Raw genomic sequence first — 27,850 nt, forward strand, 5'->3', positions numbered from 1 at the left:
GTCAGATTTCTGATATTTTTTTTATTTTACTCAGAAAGTGATCCGGTACTCTTTTATATGGAAAGAGATTTTTTTTTTTCTCTATTTAAATAAAAAAAAATCCCAGTTGTCTTCAGGAGGTGTTTCAAAGGCGTAAATGCCAACACTTAGCTGCCATACACACCTCAGAAAACCTTCAGTTTTCATCGTATTACAGTGGTTCCAAGCTTTTTCTTAACTCTCATCTTCAGTAAAACCCTGATTTCATTTAAACACTGCCCTATCTTATAGGTGATACAATAGTATGAAAGCTGAGAGTCTGTCTTTCAGCCAGTTTCTAGCCTCTACTTCACATTTCAAAGAGGGGACATTCAAACTTAGTGTCATTAATGCAGTAGGGACTCTGTGTTAGCAGCTGTAAAGCTCATTATAACGCTCTGGTTTAACTACCGGAGATAGCTGAGACAATCGCATCCCTTGCTGTTTTGAGAGCAGCAGATTTGTGTATAAGCTGTCATCTTAAATGCACTTTCTTGTGTTGTATTTCTTGTTTGTTTTGTCAAAATTTGATTGTATCGTGATAAATATATTGTAGTTTTTTCTCTGGCATAGTGAAGGATTTCTATATATTTTAAAACCTTATTGTTTAATGCTGTAGCACAGAAAGAGATGTGTTACTTTTTTTTATAGAAGAGCATTTTCTAGTACTAGATTGAAAACTGGACAGAAAAAACTCATTACATGTGACTGTATGTATTATCCTAAAAATATCCTATAGTGGTTAGAGCCCTGTTACTTTGAGTTATTTTTGTCCTCATGTGGAGTCTTTAGCCTGCCTTACAGAAATCAGAAGAAGATTTCAATGAGAAAATAAGTGGTCTTGGGAGAAATCATAATTTCTTTGTTAGTCAGGAGCAGCCCACTGTGATGAATGAAGTTCTACTGTGGTGTGCTGCCAGTGCCAGCCTGTCTGTAATTACGTGGCTGTCTCCACGATCAGAAGGCCATTGCAATGTGAATACTTAGAAGCTGAAACTTTAACATATAAATATAATTGGGTTGAATTAAACTTACATTCGTATTATGAGGACTAAACAGGTGATTTAAATTCATGTGTACTCTATGCTGTGAGAAGAGTCTGTGAAAGAGAATAATTTCCATTAATTCTTCGTTCCTGTATCTTAATTCTAACATGCTATATAGAATTCAGATAAATTTGACCTTGAATTGTGAGAATAAATTTCTGTGATTCTTCCAAGGATGTGCTCCTTGAGGGGAATTCTTGTGTTGGTCCAAAACTAACAAAAAAGAGGGCTATCTTGATAGTCAGAAGAGTTGGCTTGGAGCAAGAATGTACCAGTTCTCTTAGTGTATGGTGTTACGGTCTTGCGAAGCTGACCTACTAGCTGGCTGTCAGTGACAAAAGGAATCCTGCTGCATGGTCAGCATGCCTTCACTACTGTATTACAAAGTACGGCTTCCTAGACAGTATTTTATAGCTCAATGGAATCCCCCAGTCACCTGCATCCAAAGATTGGGGCATTTAATGGGATGTTCAGCGAGTGACAGCAAATGTATACCTTCCAGAAGAGTGTTATGAAATTGCAAGGGATAGTTCATCAGTGTATGTTAATTAACCTTTGCTTGTAAGATGTTTTTAACCTCTGTTGCTGTATAAAATGAGACAGTATTTGTAAATAAACTAAAAACGTTTATGACGAGATCAGCTTTTAGACATTACTATTGTACCTCTGCTTAAGGCAGGATGATTGAACTGGCTTTGTTCGCTTAAGTGATGTTGTAGTTGAGTTTCTCAAAGAAACGTGGTTTTAAGCAAAATCACACTTAATTGTGGTGAGATGCATGTATTTCAACAAGAATATAGTCTCTGTTAAACTGTAAACCCTGTGTGAAACACTGACCTTTGCACCCCAAATATGATCTCATCCTGATTTTGTGTGCATCTTCCTTCTTGTACCATTGCTGATTGGCCAGTGATTCATATCACGTCACTATATATTGCCTTTGTTATATTAGATAAAGAAGTATTCAGCTTGCAGCTAGATGAATGCTTGAGCAAACCAAATGTTCAGTAAAAGTAGTTTTTCATAAGTCACTGTTGTGTAAATTCTTGCTTCTGTTAAAACTAGCGAGCGAAGATTCATTAAACAATTGCTGTGTAAAATATCTTTTCTGCAGAATGTTTTAAATTTCTGCATTCTGAGAGAGTATAACTTGTAACAGACCATGTCACTCGTGGCCATGTATTGGTGAAAATATTTTTGTCCTGTCTTTGTGAGATGCTGAACTAAGAATAGATATAGATAAACAAGAGCTGTTGGTTTTCAATTCTGAATTTACTGTCTGCTATTTAAAGAGATGTCTCATAGTCTAACAACTAACGTAATTCTGGTATTTATAAATATAGAACTTTTCATATAAATAACTGACATGTATATACAAGACGCTAGTCTCTTAACTTGTAGTAGCCGTTACCTTCCTTAATTATGAAGCAGGGTGACCTTGTGCTGATGGTTGTTCAGACACAGAACAGGGACTGACACAGAGAACGCAGACTTCAGGTTCGAATGAGACAGCACGTAGATCTGAACCGAGAGAGATGGAAGAAAACCATCACGTTTTACAAGCTACAGAGGAATTATTTTTGCTTCTTATCATTCTGTAATGTATTTGGCAATACATATATGTAGCTGCTCTGAGGTTTGTCCATGCTTTTGCTGTACAATTTAGGGTTTTACTGGTGTCCAGCATGAGGCTGAAATATCTACATGTCCACACGTTTGTGGATTAGTGCTTTACAGACCAAATGAGAAATGTCCAGTTCTGAACATACCAACAAATTTATTTCAGATCAAGCCTTTACTGAAATGAAAGAATCAATTGCTTCTTAAATTGAATGATTTATCACAAAGCTAGAAACACGGGCTTTTGGTTCTGTGTGTTGACATACTAATATGAGAGTGAATTTAACAAACCCTGGGCTGTTGTGTGGTGTCTGAATTATGGCACTTTTAACTTGGTCATCTGGTTCATATCCGGGGATAGCATGTGTCCTGATAAAACAATATTGCAGAATCAGCTCAAATACGCAATATGTTTGTGCTGTAATACGGAAATGAGAGAAAGGCTTGCCAGCTGCCCGTTGAACAGCATTGTAGCTTAATGCCTGAATCCAAATGTTGTCAATAGATACTGTTAAAATATTTACAGGCTTCAGAAAGGTTAAACAGCTGCCATAGAAAAGAGAAGAGCTTCTTCAATTACTGAGCTTTTCTTGATGAAAGAAATATACGTAAGAAAGAAAACACCCACCAAAACATGCACACTCTCAACAGTACAGATAAGCATCTTGGTTCATTTTGTTCAGATAACTTTTCCAATTTATCTTGTAGTAAATGGGAAGCTTCAGTAGGGGAGGATGGAAGGTAAACAGGAAACACCAACAAATTAGAACTATACTTGATTATTCTAACCATAAACACTGTTTGAAGTTTGACATCTCACTAAGGCTCCTCCATGCATCTGCAAATCTAAACAATAGCTGTTAGATTTCCGTGCTGATAAAATATTCGTCTGTTGATGATTTCTCTGATATTTAAAGCATTTATGATGTTTGTCTGATTTATGATTGAGGATTGCATGTATCTATAGTAAGGAGTAGGAATAAGTGGCATTAAATAATTGTTTGACCACTGAGTAACACTGCTAACTATGGCTGTCTAATATTAGGAATTAAGTTTAACTGTACTAGTATCTAAAAGCAAAGCATATTTTGAAACAGTGAGAATATTTAGGAGGTTAAATTCCGAAGGGTTTAAAGGCTTTCGAATGCTTTATGTAAAGGACATTTGAAGGAGGCAGAAACAAAACCTCAAAATAAATTAACAATTAAATACTACTGTAATATAGCACAAAGAGAGCATAAAATCAAGGAGATGCTAAACCTTTAGTTACCTAATAGATAGCAATTTACCATGGAAAATAGCCTCCTAGTAATTCTGGCTTTTAGACTGAAGTTGGGAGGATAGAGATGAAGACAAATTTTTGAGGACATATTCCTGAAATCTGAATGAAAACAGCGAATGAGTTTGCTTTTATTTATGAATATAGGGAGAATTGGCACTCTTTTTATTGTCAATTTTCAGTCACCAGAATCTGCATAAGAACCTGCAGGAGCATCCCATAAGACATTTAATAACTAATAAGGAAGCGAAGGCAGAGGTTGAAAAGGTAGCACTTGTATTGGAAAGAAGAATTTAGCATTAATGTTTATAAAAAGCAAAATGAAAACGAAGCAGTTTGGGTTTTACTCCTTTAAGGAAGATAGCAAGGTTTGTCTTTTAATATTACTAGTAATTTCAGGAAAACATCATACCTTTATATGGTTTACTGCCAGCTTTCACTTGGCATGTGGAAGAAGAATTTAGGAGCTGAAAAAAAAATTTAAAAGCTGTTGAAACTTCTTATTCTAAAAGCATTGTGCAAAAAGAGTAAATGCTTGGCTTCTGTGGAAGAGTGATTGGAAATGTTAACCGACAACTGCGAGGCATCAGCCCAGAGTTTCCAGTGGCGTAATCCTCATGAGTTTTGTAGCAAGCAGTTGTGGTATGTGCAGGCTGCTCGTAAGTCACCCTAGCAACTCTGTCAATAGCTGCTTGGCTAATGCAGTCAATTAGAGAAAACTTGGTATTCATTTACTGCTGCTTTTGCTGAATTTAGAACTAGCTGGAATCAACAGTTTTCATTATAAATGACTGAAGCTTCATGGGAACTATAGGTTAAATGGTTTAGCATGTTCCGAGAAGCAAGGCAGGAAAACGTTTTATTTGAAGTTCCTGATTTTTTTTTTTTAATAACAATTTTGGTTAGATCTGTAGTGTTCACATGCTTTAAGGACAAACTTGGAATTTGGGAGAGAAAATACGATGATGAGAAGGATGGTCCTTTAATATTTGTTGTGTATGATAACCCAGGTCTCAAAAATGGCCACAACTATAGTGGCTCAGGTGTGGTTTTTTTTCTCCACAGGATACTGCATCATTCACTGTACTGAATGGGTAAAGCTCTTGAGAATAAAGCAGGGTATAGAGAACAAGGGTGTTATTTACAGAAATCTGACCTCATCATTTGCCTGTGCTAATCACTTAAAAACTATACCAGCAAAAGTGTGGTGGATGCCAAACAGCCGTTGCACAAGGAACCCAAATTCTGCTGTATCCTAGTTTTTGAGTCTTGGATTTTTTTTTTTACGAGTGCTTTTGAAAAGTGTATAGCTGAGCTGCAGTACAATGTTAACCTAAGGCCTGGTGTGATTGAGAAGACAGTTAAATCCATAGTTGAAATTAAAAAATTCTTTAAGTTTTCTGTAAAGTAATCAGATGACACTTTGAAACAAATACAGCCTTCTTTTGAAAAGCTGTACGCAAGTTCTCAGCCTTTATCTGCTGAAAGACTTGACAATATTTGATTGTTGGTATGGTGAAGTAACAGGCTGATGATTTTACTGTTGTAGCACCATCCTGCTTCCTTTCAGTCTGTCTGTGTTAAACTTTTGTCTCTTACATCACACTGAAAGTTAGAAACTCGATGTGGAAAAACTGGCTTTGTGTGTGTGGTTGCTAAAACTCAGCCCTTTTCTCATTTAAAACGATGGCATAACTTCGAGTCTCAAAGCAATCAAGCATTAAACTCCAAACATTTCCAAAGCAAGAGTTTGAATTTTCATTAAATTTAGGCTTATCTTGACGCTTTAGACTTTTGACATCATGTTGTTTTAGCTTCCTTTCAATTATTTAGGATGCTTCGTGTTCCCTTAGGCTTAAAATACAGCTTTCAGCTTTTGCTGCTGGTGGTTCGTTGTGTCAACTTTGATGGGAAAAGCGAATGTTAATAGAATGTGCTGTGTCGTCTTATGGTAAACTCTTGGTAAGTGTAGTGGGCTCTGGAACATTGAAATACTATATGGCAGCTTGTACATGGAACTTGCCTGGTGGTACTTACTATCTAATGAGAAGATATTAAAATCTGAGTTTCGGTTGACTAGGTTTGTCCCAGGGATTGTATCACTCACATGCCGGTTCCAAAGCTACAATGCTGTAATTGTATTTGTCATTTTAAAACAACAACAAAGAGAGCAAGAGAAAGAAAAATAGTAAGCAAATTATTTCATTTTGTTTCTCCAGTTTTGTTGGAGACTGAAGTAGAAAGGAAATCAAATGATAGCTCTCCGATAACTTTTTCTTTAACATAAGGCACTAGTGGAAGATTATAATTATTATTCCTGTTTTGAAAAGAGAAGAAATATATTAACTTTGACTTCTAATGTTCGTGAGCTAAATTTTATCATGTTTGACAGCTGTAAATTTATTTTGGTATAAATCTCTATGCCAAGTAGAAGTTTTTACCTTGTCCCAAAATAGTTGTTTCTATCATGATTCACTGCAACTCCCATTTATAAAACAAAACGTGCCCTTCTCTGCTTTTCTCTTAATTCCAGAAATGGAACAGAATGCTTGTGTGAATTTTGAAAGAGGAGGTTTATAATTACTTGCCAGGAGTGTTTCTTCTTTTGGATCAACAGCTGATTCAAAAAATAGTGTTGTAATTAAAATGAAAAGTTGTGCCCAAAGGTGATTGCCCTGATAATTAGAATTGGTTGATTGAATTTGTCAAGACAATTTAGCCAGTTTAGAATGGTTTATCAGAAAGTCTTTTATTAATTCTAACTATAGTTTTGCTGCCATAATGAAGCTTCAGGTTTTATTTTGGTATTTTACAGATTTGAAAGGTTCACAAAAAGCATAAGCTCTTTGACATATTTCAGAATAAAGGCTGCTAGCAGATCTTGTGCTGAAAATGTTGCCTTTTGTTTCTGAAAACACGAAGAGGAAAAAGCTCCCTTAAAACAAACCTTCTAATCCCTTGATGAGTAGTTAAATAAACTACTGTGGTGAGGAATGTTCTACAGTTCTGCATTATGCAGACTGCTTCAATTAGTTTTAAGACTATTAAACTCACCAGTGATCTAAAGGCAGCATTTCGTGTTTAATTTCCTAACATTAATTTTTTGTAGGTCTAATTCAACCTTAACACCAAGGGATTGTTCTTATTTTAAATACAATGCTTGGGGGTGGGGGATTACTTGCTGTAATACCAGTGCCAGTGAGATTTTATGGTAGCGCTTGGAAGCTGCAATTCCCTTTGAAGACTGACGGGCAGCTTTATAACTGCATGTTAAATTTAACGACTTCAAACACCTGTCTGGTCAGACAAGTCGGGCTTGTCTGACAGCCGGACTCTGGACTGCCCTGCAGGGATTTTTGCCTTTAGCCCATGGAATGTGACACTGCAAACAGCCTCGGGCAGAGCCGGCTTTTGTTTTTAGCAACTCACGCTTCCTGAACACAGCTGTAAAAATTATACTGAGCTTTGCCCTTCTGGTTGTGTCCGCTTGCTTGGAGCCATAGTAGAAATGGAAGTTACTGTTAAATCTAAAAGCAAAATGTATATAAATACATAAATAGTGTGGATTTGAAACCCTGGGTAAATGTACCTGTGTTCCACAAGCACAGGTCTAAAGACTTGCAGTGTGAGGACTTCAATGCCAGACTTGGGTAAAATGTTTTCATTCAAGTTAAAGCAAACTGTAAGAGTTTAATACTAACTGGCTTGTTATCAGTTTTAAAAGTGTTACTACTGGTGCAAAAAATTATTTTTCTTGTTGACCTTCTTACATAGGCAAACTAGTTACTGAAAAAAATGACTGGATTAGAACATTTCTTTGTCATTCGTTTAATCAGTCTTCATAAAGACTAGAGAAAGCTGTTGTAATTTCTAGGTAATTTAGTATGTCAAAGACAAGCGCCTGTCCCAAGTTAGTGTAGATTTTGGTTATATTTTCTCTTTACTTCTTTGCCTTAGAGAATGTCATATCGTTTGGAAGGGCATTCAGCTGCTCCTCCACTCAGTGGTTGTTGTAGTTTCAGTGGTGTTGAACGCTAAAGTTGGTGTCGGCATTGAGAGCTTGTTTCCCAGATATGCCAAGTCTAAGGACGGCCACTAGAGTTTGTATGTACATATATTGCAACTGTGAAAATGTTAGATACTTGGGGTACTTGCTAATTGCTTGACAGTGTTTGGCCACAATATTGGTATGTGTACTGTAGACAAGTGTGAAAACCAACTGGTTTCATTTAGCAACCTTTTTTTTTTCTAGCATTGTGCTGCGTTGGTAAAGAAAACCAAACAAAAACACAATAACAAACCCCAACAAAAATCCGCAATCTGAGTCTTTTGGAGGGGGGGTTCAGTGTGGTGCTATGTTTGGCGTTTGGTTTGGTTTGGTTTTGGGGTTTTTTTTTTAGGTACCTGTTAGAAACACTATACTGCTCAGGCCTGGCGGTCCTCCTTTTTAAAGTGTAAAGAGCTATGACAACTATTCAACTATTATTGTACCAAAAGGATCTTATGAAAACGGAGGCCCAAAGGGTGTTGTGTTGTTTTGCTGGTGTTTTGTTTGTTTTGGTTTGGTTAAATACCAAAAGTATTTAAGGGAGGGAAGGAACAAGGAAATATTTTCACTTCCAGGTGGTATGAGCTACATTTGGTTTAATAGGCTTAAAATACATTCTTTTTTTCCTTAGTGCAGGTGAATGACTGAGTGTTGCTATAGCAGTTTCACAGGCTTTCGTTACAATATGTTGAGCTCAGATGCCTAAGGTTAGGCTCTGCAGATTTGTGGTTTGCTTTGTAATTATCAACTAAAGGGCCTTTTACTTTCTTTTCTTTTTTTTTCTTTTTTTTTAAGATTCACACATATCCTTACAACGGCACCCTTAAGATAGCCTTGTGAAAACTCTGGTTGTTTCAGTTTGTCACTATGAAGAGAAATAGCTAACAAGTTAGATTTTAGCTTCTGGGAATTTCAAGCTGTGGAGAAATTATCTTCCAGAAGTTTTAAGGCATGCAGTTTATATATATATATGAATTATTATTCAAATAAGATACAGAAAATTGTTGTGCTCAAAAGTTAGGCAAGTTTCAGGTAAATCAATGAAATGCGTAGACTTTTGACTTAGAAAGCTGTAAGGTTTCCAAAATCAACATTTTCTCTTCTAATGATTAAAAGTTGTAACTAGTGCAAGGTGTTTTATTACTACATACAGCTGCTTTCTGCTTTTACTGCTGTGTACAAATCAGAAATTTCCTTCTGCATTTCTTGCTGATCTCAAAAGGCGTGTTTGCAGAGCGCGTGTGGTGGGGCTGGGAAAGAACACCAATCTAAAATTGCTTTATCATGGTTTGTCCTTGTGGTGTATTACCAAAACATACATTGGTCTGTGAGCTGTGTTTTAAAAGCATGGTGCACACCGAAAACAATTTGGAGCTGTTGTTTGCCATACAGCCTCCAGCTACCTGTCTGCAGAGTGACAACAACAGGGTAATTATCCAAGTGGGGAATAAGAGAATATATTCCACAGGTTTCACTGCTTTTACTGGTAATAAGGCTTCTGAATATTTGAGATGCTTTATTATGGTCTGGCTGAGTTACACATCTTCCTTTGGAGACTGCAGATATAACTGTGTAGCTAACAACTTAGAGTGCATCAGTTGGAGCAGGGGTTGCAGTTCAGTGGTTTGTTGCTCTCAGTAGCAATACAGATCTGAAGCGTTACCATACCCATGGGCTGCAATCTTCTGCTGCCTGGTAACGCAGATATTTGTCAGATTGCAGCAAGTGCTGGCTTGGAAAGTTGATCTGGCATTGGAGAGTACAAATGTATTCGTGTTAAAATTAGGTCAATTTTTGTTCTACTGTTAATTTGGTTTACCACTTCTGTCATGAGAAAACAGAGGAGAGTTGAAAAGGTGGTGGGAAGAGAACTCAACAGAAATAAATTCTAAAATCCACTGACTTTGAACTTCAGATTATACGGCAGGAGCTGACGTCAAAAAAAGAAAAAAGTTCAATTCAAGATAACGAAGGTGCTGGGTAGGATGATTGCAGTGTATGTATGTGGTGCGCAAGGAAGCAGCCAATGCTCATTACTACTGTCTATTTTTATTATGAAATTAAAATTTTAAACCAATCTAAAAAGACAGTTTTTCTCCTAAACTGTCATGCTGCTTCTGGTTTGGGAAAATATAAGATGCCTTTGAAACACAGAGGCTGGTCTTCAGAAAGGTATGTGTTTAGCCATGTTTTGTTAATGAACATTTTTGCGTGGTTTGCCATGGGTGACACCATTATTAGTTTCCTTTCTTAAAACTGCTTCGGTAAAATTTAGATTTCTCGCATCTTTCAACAGATGACTGGTGCGTGGGGTCTGAGCTGATCACTGCTAATAAAGTAAAATGAAAACCTGGGCCAGATTCAAAGTTTGAAAGCTGTTTTTAGCTTCTGTTTCCAGCATCTTTGAAATAACTTATATGCCTTAATTTGTAGCAAAACTGTTAAATATTGGGTTGCTTTTTTTCCTGGAATGATGTACTCCTAAGACATAAGTCTTCATTTTTGTTTGTTTCTGGAAAGGTGGCATACTTCCATTAGGTGGTTTTGTCGGGTTTTTTGTTTGTTTGTTTGGAGTTTTTGGTTGGTTGGTTGGTTTTAGTCCTAAAAATCTGTGTATTCTTTCCTTTCTCCCACTTGAAATGCATTGAAGAAAAGCTTTCCATTCAAGTTAGTACTACAAAGTTGTGGATGGATAACCCTGAGTGCAATATTGCCTAATGTTCTCCTTTTTTACAGAAAGATCCAGATTACCTGAAGCTCTGGTTGGACAGTTTTGTCTCTAGCTATGAACAGTTTCTGGATGTGGACTTTGAGAAGCTGCCGACTAGGTATGTACATTTACAGACCTTTTCATCTTTCTTTGATAACTGAAACAGACCTGGCTGAGAGCCTGTTTTTTTTCAACAGCAATACTGCCTTGAAACACAAGAAAGACTTTTAGTTGAGTGCTCCCATTCTTTTGAAGGTCGGGTTGGGCTGCGAATGATGAAACTAGGCAAATACTGGTATTTGCATTGTATCAGGAGATGGCATGCATATTCACTTGTTCTGGCTTGTAGAAATACAATCATTATTCCTTACGCATTTTTTTAATAAGTATTCATTAAATGTTGCATATGAAATAGTATTAGTGCTTGGTATCTGTATCAGCAGAAGTAAGGTATGTGTAAAAAGTTTTGTAATTTTATTTCAGGAGTTGATTTAAGATTAAAGATGAGATGAAATGCTTAATTGAGGATTTGGATATCTTAGCTGAAAACCTTTTAAAACTTAAAATATGTACAAATGATAGACTTTCAAGTGATTTCTTTGTTTGCATCCATGAAGACTTCAGTTCAGGACAATAGTGTTGCTGACTTCACCCATGTTGCTGGCCACAAGTTCTCAGATATAATCATGAGTTGGTATTGAAACCTGATTTCATAGTTCCATATTTAGCATCTTGAATTTCTCTGCTGTGCTCTAAGGATTGTACTTTGAGGACTAACTTTGCAAACAAGGAGTAGAAACTTAGACACTGGCTGTTTTCTCTTGCTTTTGAGATGTTTGTGTGAACTAAGGGTTTTAAGAAAAAACAAATGTAGGATTCAGAAATCATAAGAACTGGTGTCAGTATTAGAGCTGATAGTGCTACTGGTATTTGAATGCAAAGAATGGCTCTCCCTGCATGATGGCTGCGGTCCAAGCCCTGGTGAAATCAATGGAAATTCCATAATGGGCTTTGGATCAGATCCTGTTTGAAGTGCAAGCGATAGCCTCCACTGTTAGAAGGAAACGAAGAATGCTGCATCTGGATCTCAGTGGGTAAAAACTGGGCTTCTCAGCTCTTTGTATTAAAATTTTCCTCATAATGCCTATATGAATGCAAAATATATAGTCCTATTATCAATAAGCAAGACCTTCAAATTAATTCTGTGCTCATTCAGATCTGTTTTCTTTGCAGTGTCCAAAATGCATCTTTCTGTGTTTAGTTAAGGAAAAAAGTTAATCCTTTGACACAGGTTAACTATTCAATATTGAAATTTGAACAGTTGAAGAGAAGAATATCTTGGTACTTTGGGGTTTTTAAGTGTTTTTCAGTTTATACAAAACACAAACATCATAAAAGATAAAAAAACAAACATGAAGCTTAGTTGTGCAGAACAATGGCAGCATCTTCATTGTGCTAAATGATCGCTTTGAGAGCACTAAAATAGTGTATTTTTCTGAGGTTAATGACAGGATTAGTGATTTAGTCTGGAAGAATAGGGCCATGTGGATTTAGACTCATTCATGTAACAGATGTAGAGAAAACGTATCAAAACAGCATAGGGATGAAGGCAAATCATTCTTGTGCTTTGATGGCTGGATTAAAAATGACACTGAGAGCAGATATGAGAATTAACGAAGAATTGCAGTTTCTGCCCTTATTTTAATTTGTGAGATAATCAGGCATGTGAAAAGTGGCATCTTTCCAGGATTTGTCAATTTATATTGCAATTGTCAATTGATTTGTCAATTTGTCAATTTATATTGTGGAACTGGTATTACTGAGGCTGCAAAAAAGAGCAAGTAGGTCAGTGTAGAACCACCAAATACTGATTTTCAGTGACTCTTCTTTTGGGGCCACAGGACCCTGTGGACTCAACTTTTTTTACTGGAGTTGCTTATTAAATAACTAATTCTGTCTTTTGGTCTTGGAAATAATACATGATGCTAGCTAAAATGAGAAACTGAGTGCACTAATACTGTTTGGTTTTTTCCTTGTATAAACCTCAGTGTGCTTTACAGCTCTATACCTGAAAGACCTTCTCTACTGAAGGACAAATGCCAGGAAATAATGAGAAACTGTGTAGGGAGAAGAAAGTTTGTACGCACTGCTGAACAAAACTAACCTTTTGGAAGAGAGGTGTGAAGTTTTCTGTCAATGGTTTTTTTAGCATGTAATGAAACTTAGTATGTTGGGGTTTTTCATTTGTTTTTCTGAAAGGACTCTGAATTGGCACTGTCGCTTGCTGATTTAGCGGCTAAGAGTATTTTGTCTATAAATCAAAATATATAATTTCCTGAAGTCTGCTTTGGAAATCCGAAAGTTGCTACTAGTGCAGCATTAGGAAATCTGTAAATATAGAGGATGAGCGTATCCTCTGGTATGATTTGACTGTATAAGTAGAGCTTATACAGTTATGCAGCTTATAGGCTTATACAGCTTCAGTTTTACTTCCATCTTTGTGCATCTACCCTGTATTTTTCAGTGAAATGGTTCACTAATAGTGTTTTCAACGATTTTACTGAAAAGGTGAGGTGATTTTACTGAAAAGGTGAAAGCAGTTATGCTGATGGCTTTGAGAATTGAGCACAAAAGATGAGTGCACCTGTCCTTTCCCTAAAAACATTTAGTCATCTCTTATCTGTTTACAATGAAAAGGATAAAACCTTTACCAGCTGGTGGGAGGTTTTTTTCCTCCTCATTGAAGGAGAGGAATTGTCATTTGGTTTAATACTTTTAGAAAAAGAAAAGGCCTCTGGAGTGTTGCTGTGCTCTTTTTCTGCTTTTGGTTTGCATGATCTTGATTGAGCAAAGGAGCTTAAAGGAAGCTCACTCAAAGTACCATAGGAACAGTACTTTATTAATTCACTGTCTTCAAACCCACATAAAAATGATGCAGAATCCGGATAGGAATACTGATTGCATTGTTTCATGGTTGATGAAAAGTAAAGCTTTGTTTTCCACAGCACTTTGTTCCAAAGCACTTGCCACTGGCAGAGGAGATGTTGAAAGTTGCAGTGTGTGAGCTTGGACTGTAACAGGTGAATACAATTTAGAGGCAAATTTAACTTCCTTTCAGAGCCCTGAGATGGTGGTTTGTATTGCCGCCTAACCCTGTTAATGTAATGGAAGGAAATTATAAATAAAAAGAACCCAAATGTGTCAAGGCCTTTTTCATATTTTTGAGGTAAGGTACCAGCCGTCAAATAAGAATGTCAGCTAAGGTATGAATTTTGAGTTGTTTTTTTGTTTCTTTGTTTGTTTAAAATTCTTTTTGGAATACTTAGCTTACGTAGCTAGTCTTGTTGGGAAACATGTCTACAAATTTAACTTTTAGATTTTTGTGGTGATATAATCGTAATTTGCCTTGAGGTGAAAATAAGTTTGATTACTTCTAAATACTTATATTTATTTATATAGTGTCTTGCATAGGGCAGTACATTCTTGCAGGTTGTGCAACAGCACAGACAGGCAGCTACTGGAGAGCAAACATTCTTTGGGCCGTGAGGCATGAAGACTATGCTGTTTGCTCTCTTGTGAAGCATTTTATGATCTTACTGAAAAAGACTTGTTGGCCATTTTAGGGAAATTACTTTTGGTTATATGATTTCAGCTGTCAAAAATGAGGGTGTTCCTGATACAGAGATAGCAAATGATCAGATTATGAGGAGCCATGCTTGCAGTCCCAGAGGATATGGATCTGCTGGCATCTCGAGGGGTGAAGCTGCTATCACAGAAATTAAAATTTCTTTCTTGGCAGTTGTGTTGGAAAAGAGCAGTTGTTCTCAGTTTCGTGGTTAGTGTCTCTATCAATTTAGAGCCTAGGCCCCTATAAAATTTGTGTTAAAACTTTCTGTATCCCTTGAGATTCTGAATCCCAGGATCTGAAAAGCAAATTGCATAACTCTGAGAAGAGGGAGGGGAATGAACAGTATCGGGTCCTCTGTATCTGTGTAGGTAACACTTGTTTTCTAGGACATGGGAGTTTGCTATCACTTATACCTGTCTAGTTGCTAAATTGGATCTTAGTTTTTCCCTTTTATGTAGGCTTTCTTTTCAACTTTAGCAGCTAAACAACCTATTGCTCCCAATTTCCCTCAGATAATTTGTATGTCAGTGTTTAGCGCCAGTCATTGCATTGTTTCTCCTTGCTTTTTTTTTTTTCCTCCCCCTGTGTAGAGTTCATAGAGGATGTCTCAGGGTAAACACCTGATGCCAAAGGCAAACCCTCTTTACTGTGTGCAGCAGTGGATCAACAGTCTTCATCCCAGAGAGTGTTCTAACGTGGCTATATATTTCTGTACTGTTGCTGAAATGGGTTTCTATAGGGGTGTTCTTAGAAATCAGTGTTCCAAGAGTCAGAGGGATTTTTGAGCGCTATCTCTCCTGCACATTCAGACACTGATTTTCAAGTCTTCCTTTGTTTTAATCTTATTGTGAACAGCTTTCTTTTTACATTTAGTTTTCTTTTGTAAGGCTTTTTGTAATTGATGTAAGAAAGACGTGAGGTGCACTGTGAATGATACCAATTGGGCTTCAATAACTATTTAATAATTGGCATCACATTTATTTGGGCACTTTTAATCTTCAGTAGCAAGTCGAAAATGTTCCCCTTGTGTTTAGTTTTCAAGTTTCATTCCATTGTGGCTATCATGTTCCTTATTTAGGGATTTCCCAGGCTACCCTGCTACCTGCTGAAGATCATGCAATTTCTCTGTGGCAATTAAGGCAGATCGTTGCATGGAGGAACATTTAGGAATCCACTTAATTAACTTTTAACACTTTTTTTTCAATGCAGTTCATTGCTGGGGAAATGGAAGCTCAAGCTGGCATATTGCCACCAGGCATCTCCTTGGGGTTCATTAGAAAGCGTTTGTGAGCCATCAGTTCAGTAACCTTTCTTTATGGAGGTTTATTGGAACACAACAGGAACACAATGGAATTGATTGGTAACATGTCATTTGCATGATTAACAGGTTTGTGTGTGGCTTTTCTCTTTAGAGTGGATGACATTCCTCCAGGAATATCGCTGCTTCCCGATAACATTCTTCAGGTCGTCAGGCTCCAGCTGCTGCAGTGTGTCCAGAAAATGTCAGATGGACTAGAAGAGCAGCAGCAGGCTCTGTCGCTTTTACTTGTGAAATTCTTTATCATCCTTTGCAGGTATTTGTTCTGATTGTTACCTCGGCAAGGCTATTGTTTTGTTTAAGGAATCTTGATGAAGCCTATAGATTCTAATGACACAAACAATGTGATTTGGCACTTTCCGATAGAAACAGAGAAATGCCACTTCTCACAATCTTCAAAATAAAGGAAGAGGGAATAAAAGAGAGAGAGGAGAGCAATGCAGTCATCTTGTCAATAATGTTTGCTGTGAGAAATGGAATAGAAGGGGATTAGACATTAAATTCCTTGTGTCTACATAAGGTATGGTGTACCTGGTATAAGAAATACTTGGAAAGAAAACACACATGCTAACAAATGTTGGCTATGAAATAATTTGAGAGAGAATTGTACAGGAAGAACAGTTTCACATTCTTAACATGCTCATGATTCCATAAACAGCTTAGGAAACTGACTTATTACACTACTAGTGCAACCAGCTTCTTTCTGAAACTTATGCCTTCTTTTTAAATTCTGTTGAAACGGGTGAATAAACTGTACTTACGGATCTATTCCTCACTATTTCTTCAGTCTTCTGTTATAAACTGCATTAAGAGACGAAGAGAATAAAATATAACAGGGAGTCTCCTTTTCTGAGGAGTATTTGAAGCAAATTTTGAGTCCTTTGTCACAATACAAAGGGCTGCAGGACAGTGTTGAAGTATCCTGGAATATTAAATGTAAGCTGTAAGAGTAGATGATGGTAATGTGTTTCTGTATTACAAACTGTTGTTAGTCTTATTTAATTGCTGAGAAGTTCTCCTTACATCATCACTTCATTATCTGATCTTTGTGACTTGTCTTCAAGACTGAGAAATAATATGCAGATGCTATTTTTTGTTGCTATTGATTTATTTAGGTTCTAAAATAATTTGAGATGTTTGTTTTCCTTAGAATAATTCAGAGTGAATAACTGCTTCTAGGTAATATGTTTTGCTAAAGCTTTGGAAAGTGTATGCGTTAGTAATGTGGGAGAGGTGGAAGTTATTGTCTTTGTTTTCAGATGCCATTTCTGAGCTTTCTATTTGGAGTGTCCTGGGAATCTACTTAACCTCTGAAACCCCAAATTCCAGCTAGAATTGGTCTACAGCAGAGTGACTCAGGCCTTTCTTTTCCTTCCTGTTAGAAGAAAACTTGTGAACTCTGTTACTGTGACAGAAATAAACATTTGAATGCATGCAGTCTTTTGGAGGGAAATGCTGATATACTTTTGTATGATTATAGACAGAATACAAAAACAAACATTGTTTGAACTAGCCTCAAATTGTACACTGTGTACATTTCTGTGGTTTTTATGTTGTCTTCATAGAAATTTGGCTAATGTGGAGGAGATTGGGATGTGTTCATACGTTAACCATGTTATCACCATGACTACGTTATACATTCAGCAGGTATGTGTTTAACAATTCTCATCCGTTATTCTTGCCTTCTGATGCTTCCTGCTTATGTGATCCATTTTTTTTCAATAATACTGTTGTGTGGGCAACAATTTAAATTTGTGGGCTCAGAACTGTTCTGGAGGAGATGAAGATTAACCTTCAACTTCTAGGAGTCTTCTGACCACAGCTTGCTTTTTTTCCTCAGTTAAAAAGCAAAACAAAAGAAAAAGAAGTGGCAGATCAGACCCCCATAGAAGAATTTGTGAGACATGCATTGGCTTTTTGTGAAAGTCTCTACGATCCATATCGAAACTGGAGGCAGCGAATTGCAGGGTATGTGTGGACTAGGACAGCATTATAAATACTGTGGTTTATGATAACTTTAGATAAATAATGTATAAAGTTTGACAGAACTACTGCTGCCTGATGTCAAACTAAAATTAGAAGTAGTTACATGTATATTCTTCTGCTGTTGCATTTTACAAGTGATAGAATTGACAGCCTTGAGCACTTACTACTGTGTTCTAAGTTTTCTTTTCCCAAAGATGCACTCTTTAGAATAGCACGAAGGAAGTAGTTTTTCCTATCAAAATTAACATTATGAAGCAGGCATGCTTGAAACTGAACTTCATTGCCACCAAAGTTGTCAGAATACTAATATGTCCTGTTCCATTTAGTGGAAAGGGGATTCGTGAGGTTTTTTGAAAGTTGGGAAGTGTAAAGAACCAGAAAATGGGCTTTCCAAGATGCTTGATTACTGTCATTCTAGGCACAGGCCCTGTTCTTTGAAACTGCCAGTGATTCACTTTATCTGGCTCTTCAGAGACCTCCTACATATTTCTGCGAGATCTTTTTCATGTACAGTTCTCCCTTATTAGCCCCAAATTAATTACAGTAATGTTAAATGTACACAGTCTTATATCGTTAACATGTTTTTCTGCTGTGTGTACAAGGGCTGAAGTTGTTGTTTGCTCCTTAGTGCTATCCTTCAGAGCTGCATTGCATTCAGGTCCTCAGTTTTATTTCTGTCAGGACCATTTTGACATGCATCAAATGTTGGACCTGTACATGCAAATAACTAAAGGCATAGAGAGATCATATCTCACGTTAGCTGGTCTTATAAAACCTCAGGTCCGTTCTCACACATACATTCTGTAGAGGTAGCACAGCATTGTGCTAGCTCTGTGACTTGGATTTGTGCAGCAAATCACTTGTCCAACTCTGTGCAAAGAGTGGGGATCATGTGAGCTGTGTTCCTTGGCTGCAGGGCTTTCTTTGTCGCTGGAAACCTGCAGTATGCCAGAATTCAGCATGGACTGCAGGTTTCATGAGGCTGTTACAGAAACAAAAGGTAGTATTCTCAGTAACAGCCTCACTTATTGTGCACAAAGTTTTAAGGAGCATGTAAGGCTCATAGCTTGTGGTATTTTTGTGCAACATGAGAATTCCCCTTTTCTAGGCCGGAGCATGAATTGATACCAGTTGTCACGTATAGCTTGCCAGCGTATTGCCAAGCTGTCTTCAGATTTAGTGTAGGTAAGGCCAGCATATCTCATGGTGTCTTAGGCAGAGTATAACTGCCCAAAATCAGTGAATTTACAGCCAATAAAGATGCAGAATTTAGCAATGAATCGATATAACCACACCACAGAAAAGCGTTATGCTTTCTGAAACTGGTTATGATTTAAATACCTTTTTAAAATTATAATGTATTTACTGGCAGTCTAAAAGTTAAAACAAAATTAAATTTGAGGATACACTAAGAGATGTTTGGTTGTAACTGACCAACATGTAAGTCCTTCCCTTGCTTTCCCCTTTCAAAAACTGGCCTATTTTTCTAAACTAGTGGAACAAAGAAGCCAAAAGGAATGGGGTAGGCAGACCTGGTTGAATTAGGGCAAAATAAGTTATTGGAGATCACAGTTTAGATATGTTGCATCTTTGAAAACAGGTTTATAATTATATCAGTAGAAAGATATCCCTTTAATTCGATGGTTCCCTCCCACCCCCTGATGAACCCATAATAACGTTTTGTGCCCATTTCAAACACATGGTTCGGAAATCTGGCAGTCTTGCTAGTGGCTTAGTTACAATAAACAAGGGCTAAATAACCGATTGCTGCCTTTTTTTTTTTTTCCCCAACTAAACTGTATTGTAAATAGTTAAGGTATTTCTAGGAGCAGAACAGTAATTATGGGATTAGCTGTGATTCATTTTTTCAGGATGAAATACTACTTGACTATTTTTTTGATCCTGCAGACAAAAGGTATCTCCTGATTTTTTGGCAGTATTTTCTAATAATAGAAATCTTAAGTAAGTAATAAACAAAGGCATCTAATTTCTCTGGTGTATCTTTTAATGTAATTGCAGACGCTTCCTTAGTACAGTTGAAAAGAGCAGACAGAAGTATAAACCAGCTTCCCTCACTGTTGAGTTTGTCCCTTTCTTTTACCGTAAGTATCATCAACAGCATGTTTAAAAATAGTCATCTTTGGAGGACTGAAATTAGTGATTTCACGTTCCTCTCCCCTAAGAGTGCCTGATACCTGTAAAAGCCCCTTGCTTGATTTCTGAGGCTGAATGAAGTGGGTTGCTTTATTTGCTTGTGTTTTGCTTTGGCCATCACCATCGTGCCATTCCTACTCATCTTTGAAAGCCTTGCTTTTTCAGACTCTTTTGGTATGTAACAGGGTTTAATGGGGTTGGCTCTGTGAACTGCTAACTTTCCCATTTGTTAGGGTGCATATAGTGATTGCACGTAAGATCCCTGTAGCAACTGTAATGATAACTCGCATGGAAAAATAATCTTAGGGAAGTGTTCATGCATTTTTTTGTCTCTTAAGATAGTTTAAAAGCTAGAAAGAAGGAAACTCTGTGCCATCCCACTACGCAGTGCTCCTTGGATTGCAGCTTGGGAAACTGCTGTGTTGGCTCTGGTTAAGTCATTAAATATCATGATAGCTACTTTGGAATTCATGTGTTCTTGCCATTGCAGATTGGCTGTGTTGAAGAGAACGATGTATGTGGCTAGGTTGTGTACTTAAATCTTAGGAAGATGGGATGCCCAGCTAGTTTGCCAGTTTAGCACACCAAAGTGCTAGTGCCGACAGAATTGCAGTAGCAGGAATATGCTGGGGAGGTGGGGATATGAGTGAAATCAGCCCTTTTTGCAGCTATCCATTAACTCAGCTTTAATTGAAAAGAAAAAAGGAAGGTTCTTTTCATGTAGTGGTACTATTTATGAATTTGGTTTCTCTAGGTTTGAGTCACATACTCCTGTTCTTTGACATTCCCTCTCTATGAGTGTAAAATAGGGTAGTCGCCAAAAAGGTCAAAGAGCTGATGCCAGGAAAATGCCATTATCTTTGTGCCACAGCACTGGAAACTCACTCTAAAGGCTGCTACTGAGGAATGGCATCCGCAGGTCCTCTCCTCCCCATTCATTGCATTTCACTCTGGTTCCTCTGAAATCCCTTCAATATTGTACTGTGACTGAGCTACAAGTGTACTAATTAGCCGGCAGATACTCATCTGTGGGATGGCCAGCTGGCAGGAAAGACACAACAAGAAATTGCTGAGCGTGTGCTTTAGACCTTCTGCCATGGCAGCACTAATTTGAGGCTTTTTTGGTCTACCCAGCCTAATGATTTATTCACAATCTGCTATGAACTGCTCTTTTGAATTTGTCTGAGGTTCCCCAAAAGATTCAGAGGTTCTAAATCAGGGAGTGGTGGGACTAACAGTGTGATCATCTAAGCTTTGTTTCCTTTGAGGACTAGATTTAAAAAATAGCTGTGCAATTTTCTTTAAAAACAGGCTTATACGTTTAGTATATAGTCAGAAGTCTTACTTGGCAAAAATTGGTAATTGTATTAAAGGTTATATTATTATTTTACTGAATATAGATTTCTGGCATTTTCAGTATCTATTGTTGTTTTTAAAATCTCCGTTTTTACATTATCAGTTCTATCTCATAAAGTTATTGGAAGTTTTACAATTGTTAATTCCAAATAAAATAATCCTTTGTAGTTTGTTGCAGCTACTTTGAGTCTAGTGTTACCACTATAACAACAGTATCCAGGTTATATCTATTACTAAGAAGAGTTCCTGAGGCTGTTTATAACTAATTTTTATCAGATATGGCATGAGAAGAGATGCAGGATAATTATCTTTAAAGAGATCACTGCTGGAAAGGTTCCAGACATGCACAGGTTGCCCTGGGAGGTGTGGCTTAAAGGCAGCGAGCTCAGGGACTGTGCAAATGGTGTCAGGCTTTCTGCGCCAAAATCGTTCTGACTTTTGCCATGCATGCTGACTGCTTACGTGTTAGCATGTCCTTCTGTTTCTCATTAGTATGGACAAAATGGGCTGATTTGACATTACGGATCAGATCGATAGTTGTTATATGTGTATAGTTCTGTCAGCCTGCATGAAAAGTTTTATCCAAGCTGAAGGTCTGGCCCTGTGAACTCCTGGTAAATGTGGGCTTGACGTGTGACTTTGCTAATGCTGGAATGGATGTGTTTTTGTCTGATTTATGTAAAAGGAAGTGGAGATTATATAGTTGATTTTTTTTTTTTTTTAATTTGCATGATAACAGGGAGTAGAGGAGCTTTTTTAATAATTTAGTTTGGTGGTGGGTTATTTTTGTTTTGTTTTTGTTTTGGGGTTTTTTTGTGTTGTGGTTTTTTTTTGAAAGGAAAAGCTTTGTATAATTTATATGACCGAAGTAAGGAATCTTTCTCTTTTTTGTTTACTTCAATCAGAATGCTTTCAAGAAAGTGAACATCTCAAGGAAAGCCTGAAATGTTGTCTGCTACATCTCTTTGGAGCTATTGTGGCTGGTGGTCAGGTAAGATGTTCTGAAATCTTTTCAGCTGCTGAAGCCTCCAGATGCCTGTGTATCGTTTAAGGCTTATAAATACCCTATAACCCATAAATGAGAAGTGTTTATTATTGACTATGAATTGTTTGTTTGTCTTATGAAGTTTGGGGACATTCTGTGCAGTAGTATCTAAATACTAAAGGCTAGGTCCTGCTTTCAAATAACTGTAGCCATTTGCTGTCTACAATAACTACACATTTATATGAACTTACTGTGATATTTTCATATCATGAAGAAAAACGTGGGTAACTAGATTAGGAGTTTCCGCCTGCAAAGATGTACATTTTGGATCAACACATGCTGGAAGTAAGCTGTTTCAGAAAGAGCCACAGGGCTTTAGAGCTTGGAAACTGTTGAAAATGCTTGAAAAAATGTGAAGAAAAGAGCAAGTTTCTCTGGCTGCAGTGCAGCACAGGCAGGTAAAAGGCTGAGAGCCACAGTTTGAATGCAGCTCCCTAGAGAAGGCCGAGAGTCCCTGATGAGGCTTCTCGAAGCTTTCTGCGAGGCTGGGCTCCCACCCCAGATTTGAGGTGGCCCTGACCCTGTGCAGCCAGGAAGAGAAGTGAGGGAAATGCACTTGGGACACAGATAAATGTTTACCAATTATTATGTTCTCTTCAAAAATTTTGAAGTATCATGAATCTCATGATGTAAAATGAAAATTCAAGTGAAGGTTTACCTGGAACTAGCAGTTTATCGAGGCTACCTTATTAGAATTTTATAACATGCATTTAAATTGTATTTCCTTTTCCCTATAAGCATTCTCATTGAAAAAGGAAGCCTAGTTAAGTGAACAAGATTGGATGCATTTCATCGGTAGTCATCAATATAATCCAAGTAGAATGCTTCCTATTTATTTAACAATTACAGGGCATTAACAGACATAATGCATGTTCCATGATTTGGATAGCTCAGATTGAAACTGCTCGTTTGATTGTATTTATTTCTTTATTATTTTCTCCCGTGGGTTTCAGAGAAACGCTCTTCAAGCAGTATCTCCTGCCACCATGGAGGTGTTGATGCGTGTTCTGGCAGACTGTGACAGCTGGGATGACAGGAGCCCTGAGGAGGTGAGCAGGAAGGCAGAGCTGACTCTGAAGTGCCTGACAGAAGTTGTCCATATCCTCCTGACCAGCAGTTCTGACCAGCGGCAAGTGGAGACAAGCACAATATTGGAGAACTATTTCAAGTTGCTTAATTCAGACCATTCAGCTTTACCTAATCCCAGACGATGTAGGCAGTGGGAGAGCAGGTTCATAGCACTGCAGATCCAAATGCTGAGTAAGTACTCAATTGTGCAGTTCCTTTAAATATCTCTTGATAACTCTGAAGCAAGCAATGATTGAACCGTGGTAGTAATATGACTGAGTGTTCTACCAAAAACGTTCACTTGGAGAAGCAATTGAAACATTTTGCTTATTTCGTCATTGACATTGCTTCAGATGTATTCTTGTTTAATCATTCACTACAAAAAAAACAACAGAAGAAACCATGTTGGATTGCTACCATTTAACCAGAGCATCAAGGTTCACAGACTGCCCATCTCCATTTAAAAAAAAACAAAACAAACCAAAAAAACAAGTTTTGCCAGGCAACAGCTAACACTGATCAGCACCTTAATAATGGAACAATAAGATGGGTCTGTACTGAAAGGCCCATGTGGCGGCTGTTTTGTGATTGTTTGCTTTTAAATGGCATTACTGTAAATGCTGGCCGAAGGCGATGGTCTGAAACACTTGGGTTTAAGTCATTGGATAAGGATTCGGGATTTGGATTTTTTTCCAATTTGATGTTCAGAATAGGTAATATAAATAAAGGTATTTCTTTTCACAAACTTCCAAGAAAACTGAGGAATAGTACCAAGGCAATGAAGAATGCTTACAGTAGAAGGCTGCTGTAGAATGCAGAGTAATGGCTTGATGAGAAAGCGTTTGTGTGCTTTAAATAAAAGGCCTGCCGCTTATGTACTTACAAATGGCAGTAACTTTAAACAGAGCCCCAAAGCAATCCAAGATGTTTGGTAGCTGAATTTTTCTCTAGATATAGTAGGTTATATGATAATTTTTACAGCATCAAAACATTTAGCTTTAGGCCTAGTGCTCTGTGCTTAAAATGCACGTCATTCTTGATCAAAGAATTCACAGCACAGTTTGTCATATGGTTTTTTTCCTCATGTTTATTATGTAATGTGCAGAAAAAATGCTTGATGGATTTGGGAAGTGTTTTGTCTTTGATGCCAGTTCTGTTTTAATTTTATAGATACCATCACAGCCATGTTAGACTGCACAGATAGACCTGTTCTGCAGGCGATTTTCCTGAACAGTAACTGCTTTGAGCATCTCATTCGACTATTGCAGAACTGCAAGGTAAATTTTCCCTTATCAGCATATTTTTAACAAAACCTATCTTGTAATATTGCAGGTATATTAATTACCTTTATGTCTTCTGTCTGAATTAGATGCAATTTTATAGTGTCTACATACTAGAAGTAAAACTTTGAATCAGTTAGCGCCACTAATGCCATGAAAGTTCTGAAAGATCCAAGTTACTTTAAAATCTTTTTTTATTACTAATGAAGCAGAGGTAACTCTTGTCTCTTATGGTTAAAGCAATGAATGTTTATTCTGAGTCCTGGGCAAAATACCTTTACAGACAGCACTCAGTCTCTAAAATCTGTTAAGATCGTTACTGGAATCAATCCCCCCCCCTTCACTTTTTGTGTTGTCGTGTTTGTTTGTTTGTGGGTTTTTTGTTTTCTTTTTTGTCGTCGTTGTTGTTGTGGGGTTTTTTTGCGTGGGTGGTTTTTTTGTTTGTTTTTGTTTTTAATATTCTGTCACCAGATTGCTAGGGAGTCCCAACTGCTGCCAGATGGAGGTGTAAATTCTAATTTCAGAGGGATATTTTTCTATTTAAAAAAAACCTTGCCAGTGTGCCTTTAAGTGTTTCAAAATATTTGAGTCTTGTGTAGCTGACAGAAAACATGAGCTCAAGCTGTTACAAATGTTCTTCAATTGTTCTTCTCCATAGGATTAGTGTTTACATAGATGTTGTGTTTTCATCTCAGTCCCAGACGGTCATATTATAATATGCAAGCTATAGTATCTTCCACTGATTGCTTCATAGATTTCATTTTTCCCTGTGCAAAAGGACATAGATATGATGTAACTCTGTGGAATATTTTATTTCTCTTTTTGTGATATGTTGGTCACATAGCTCTTTTGAGCTCTTCTAGTGCTACATAATTTAATTGTAGGTACAGTATGCAATTTGATTCGAATCCATTTAGATTTTGGATTAGAACGTAGTGCAGTGATATATTAGAAATAAATGTGCTTGGATTGTGTCTTAGCTGTAGTTATAATCAGTGGCAGAATGCCAACTGACTTGAGGTGTTTTGAATACTGTATGTGGTTTTTAATCTTCTTGTGAAAATACATTGTTTGACCTTTCCATTCTCCTCTGTTTTGAAATCTGTGCCTATTTTCGTGCTGACCTTGTACTCCATAAGAAATTTCTTTTTTAGTTTCTTCCTAAATTATCAAGCAGTGTGGTGTTTACCTATTTGTGGAGACTCTGTGTTCCTGCTCTTATATGAACAAGTTGTGGAATTTAAGCAAGCAGGAACTGCTGCACTATTTTTGCAGCTTGCTCCTTTTATTTTTACTCTGCCTGTACATACTCTTCCAAGGGTTTTTCCTGTGATAGTCTCACATATTACTGTGATTGATTTGACATCAGTGCTGCCAGTTTGCTACATAGTGGAGTTCTTTTTAACCTTTTACAGTCAAAATACCCCCAAAGATGAGAAGTGTGGAGAGGGTGAAGGCTGCGAGGGTGTTGTGTGTATTTTCCAATATACTGTATCTGCATTCTTTCTCAAAGCCAAATAGGGAAGATGAATTTAGCTGTGGAACTAGGATTTCTCCTTATTAGTTTGGGGGTAGAGACCCTATTTCTAGATCTTTTTCTTTACCTATGAAACTTTTGCTACTGGATTCACCAGCAAGCTGCAGAAAGCGCAGTTCTGCAGCTCCGCAGGCAGCGGGAAGAGTCCAGACGTGGATCTGGAACTCAGGAAGCTGATGGATCTGCAGCAAATGTGAAGTGCAAGAAACTTCCACGGAAACGAGCGGTAACAGAAATCCATACCACTATTTCTGCTGTAGAAATCCCAGAGAACTTGGGGTATTTGAGGCCATACTTCTAGTCATTATTCCTAGTTATTTGCATTTAACTCTTCTTTTTCTTTTTTTTTCTTTCTTTTTAATATTTGCTGGTTTTAAGGCTTATGCGCAAACTGTCTTCACTTAATTATGCTCTAGGGTTAGATATCTGCACAACAGCTTTTTGAAACTGCTTGGTTAAGTTTTGATGATCTGAATGTTGCTTTTTCCTGCAACATCCAAAAAGAGGGACTGTACTTTGGAGGTATCAGGAGGTGTTTATTCTATACTGAGAGTCATTTAACAAGCTGTTTTGTTGGGCCTGAATCTTTTCTCATCTCCTAAACTCTCTTAAAGGTCAGACTTTGATCAAAGCACAATGACCTCTAGCAATATGCCTGGTTAAAAAAAATATTCTTTTCTGAACAGCTTTAAAATAGAAGAATTAAAACCATGTGGACATTGTAATACAAGTTTGTGTATCCATTTTACATGTATTATCAGAATTGAAGTAACCCATGTGAATTTCTTGTTCGTGTGTCTGTATTTGCTTCCCTTTGATGTTCTTATTTCTGACTGTTAATGTTATAATCCTCTGAGGCATATTATAGTTATTCTGCCATATTAGGTGCCCTTGACTGTGAAGTATCTTTCAAAATGACTTGTATTTCTATGTGCTTTCACACCTATGTAAGTCCAAGTAGTGTCTTGAATGTTGTTCTTCTGTTTCCTGTGATTTTAAGAAGTTGATTTCTCAGGTTGTTCCTCTTCAGAGACACTATCTAGCACATAATGTAACACAATGTATGAGGAAAAAGAAGTATTGTTCCCTTTTTGTTTGGTTTTTGTTTTGGTTTGGTTTTTTTTTACTATTTACAAAAATACAGATTAATGGAGGATTGTGTCTCACTGGTGTGAGAACTCTTCTTTTGTATGTGTGTATGTGAAATACAAGTCCAAGGCAGCCTCCACAGGTTTGGCTGCAGGTAACTGTTTAATGCAATTATATCCATTATTCTTGTCTCTGTTTCTAACAGCTGTTTTTAAATGCTAACAATAAAGTGGCAGACAAGAGTGAGAAAGACCTTGCCAACAAATTACTGACAGAAATGAATGAGGACCAGGTACCTACCTAACCTGTATTTTGCTCCAGTTGAAGTCAAGACACAATCACAGGAGAACTGATTCTTGTGCTTCACCTTAACCATCTTCTTTAAGCCTTCTGCAGCAAGATGAACTTGTGTTGCTGCATACATCAGTATTTCCTGTCTCTGGAAAATAATTCTTCTGAATAACAGATTGAAATCAACCTCAGTTTTGTGCATCTGCTTCAAATTGCAGATATTTGCAATAGCTTGAGCCTCGGTTATGCTTTTATTAAGGAAAAGGTGAAGTACATAAATGGAATCCAAATGAATTCTGTCAACCTGGTGGTGATTTTTTTCCCCCTCCCTTTCCTCTTTTTTTGCTTCTTTGTCTCAGCACTGTGGTGTTTTGGAT

At 37.3% G+C, this 27,850-nt stretch overlaps 1 protein-coding gene across 6 annotated transcripts in view; it reads left to right on the top strand.

The window, feature by feature from the left end:
• NBEAL1 (neurobeachin like 1) overlaps window positions 1-27,850 on the top strand; it is a 79,442-nt gene that overhangs the window by 4,777 nt on the left and 46,815 nt on the right. For 5 of the 6 annotated variants that reach the window (XM_065638175.1, XM_065638177.1, XM_065638178.1 and 2 more), the window contains exons 3-10: window positions 10,748-10,839; window positions 15,762-15,923; window positions 17,233-17,314; window positions 17,508-17,635; window positions 19,673-19,755; window positions 22,069-22,154; window positions 23,162-23,468; window positions 24,447-24,553. In XM_065638175.1, coding sequence (XP_065494247.1) covers window positions 10,748-10,839; window positions 15,762-15,923; window positions 17,233-17,314; window positions 17,508-17,635; window positions 19,673-19,755; window positions 22,069-22,154; window positions 23,162-23,468; window positions 24,447-24,553 — 1,047 coding nt within the window. Of the gene's footprint in view, window positions 1-10,747; window positions 10,840-15,761; window positions 15,924-16,114; window positions 16,188-17,232; window positions 17,315-17,507; window positions 17,636-19,672; window positions 19,756-22,068; window positions 22,155-23,161; window positions 23,469-24,446; window positions 24,554-27,850 lie in introns of those variants that run through there. The other variant, XM_065638179.1, reaches the window with a different exon arrangement.

Source organism: Caloenas nicobarica, chromosome 6 (genome assembly GCF_036013445.1).
Source record: "Caloenas nicobarica isolate bCalNic1 chromosome 6, bCalNic1.hap1, whole genome shotgun sequence".
Lineage (NCBI taxonomy): Eukaryota > Metazoa > Chordata > Aves > Columbiformes > Columbidae > Caloenas > Caloenas nicobarica.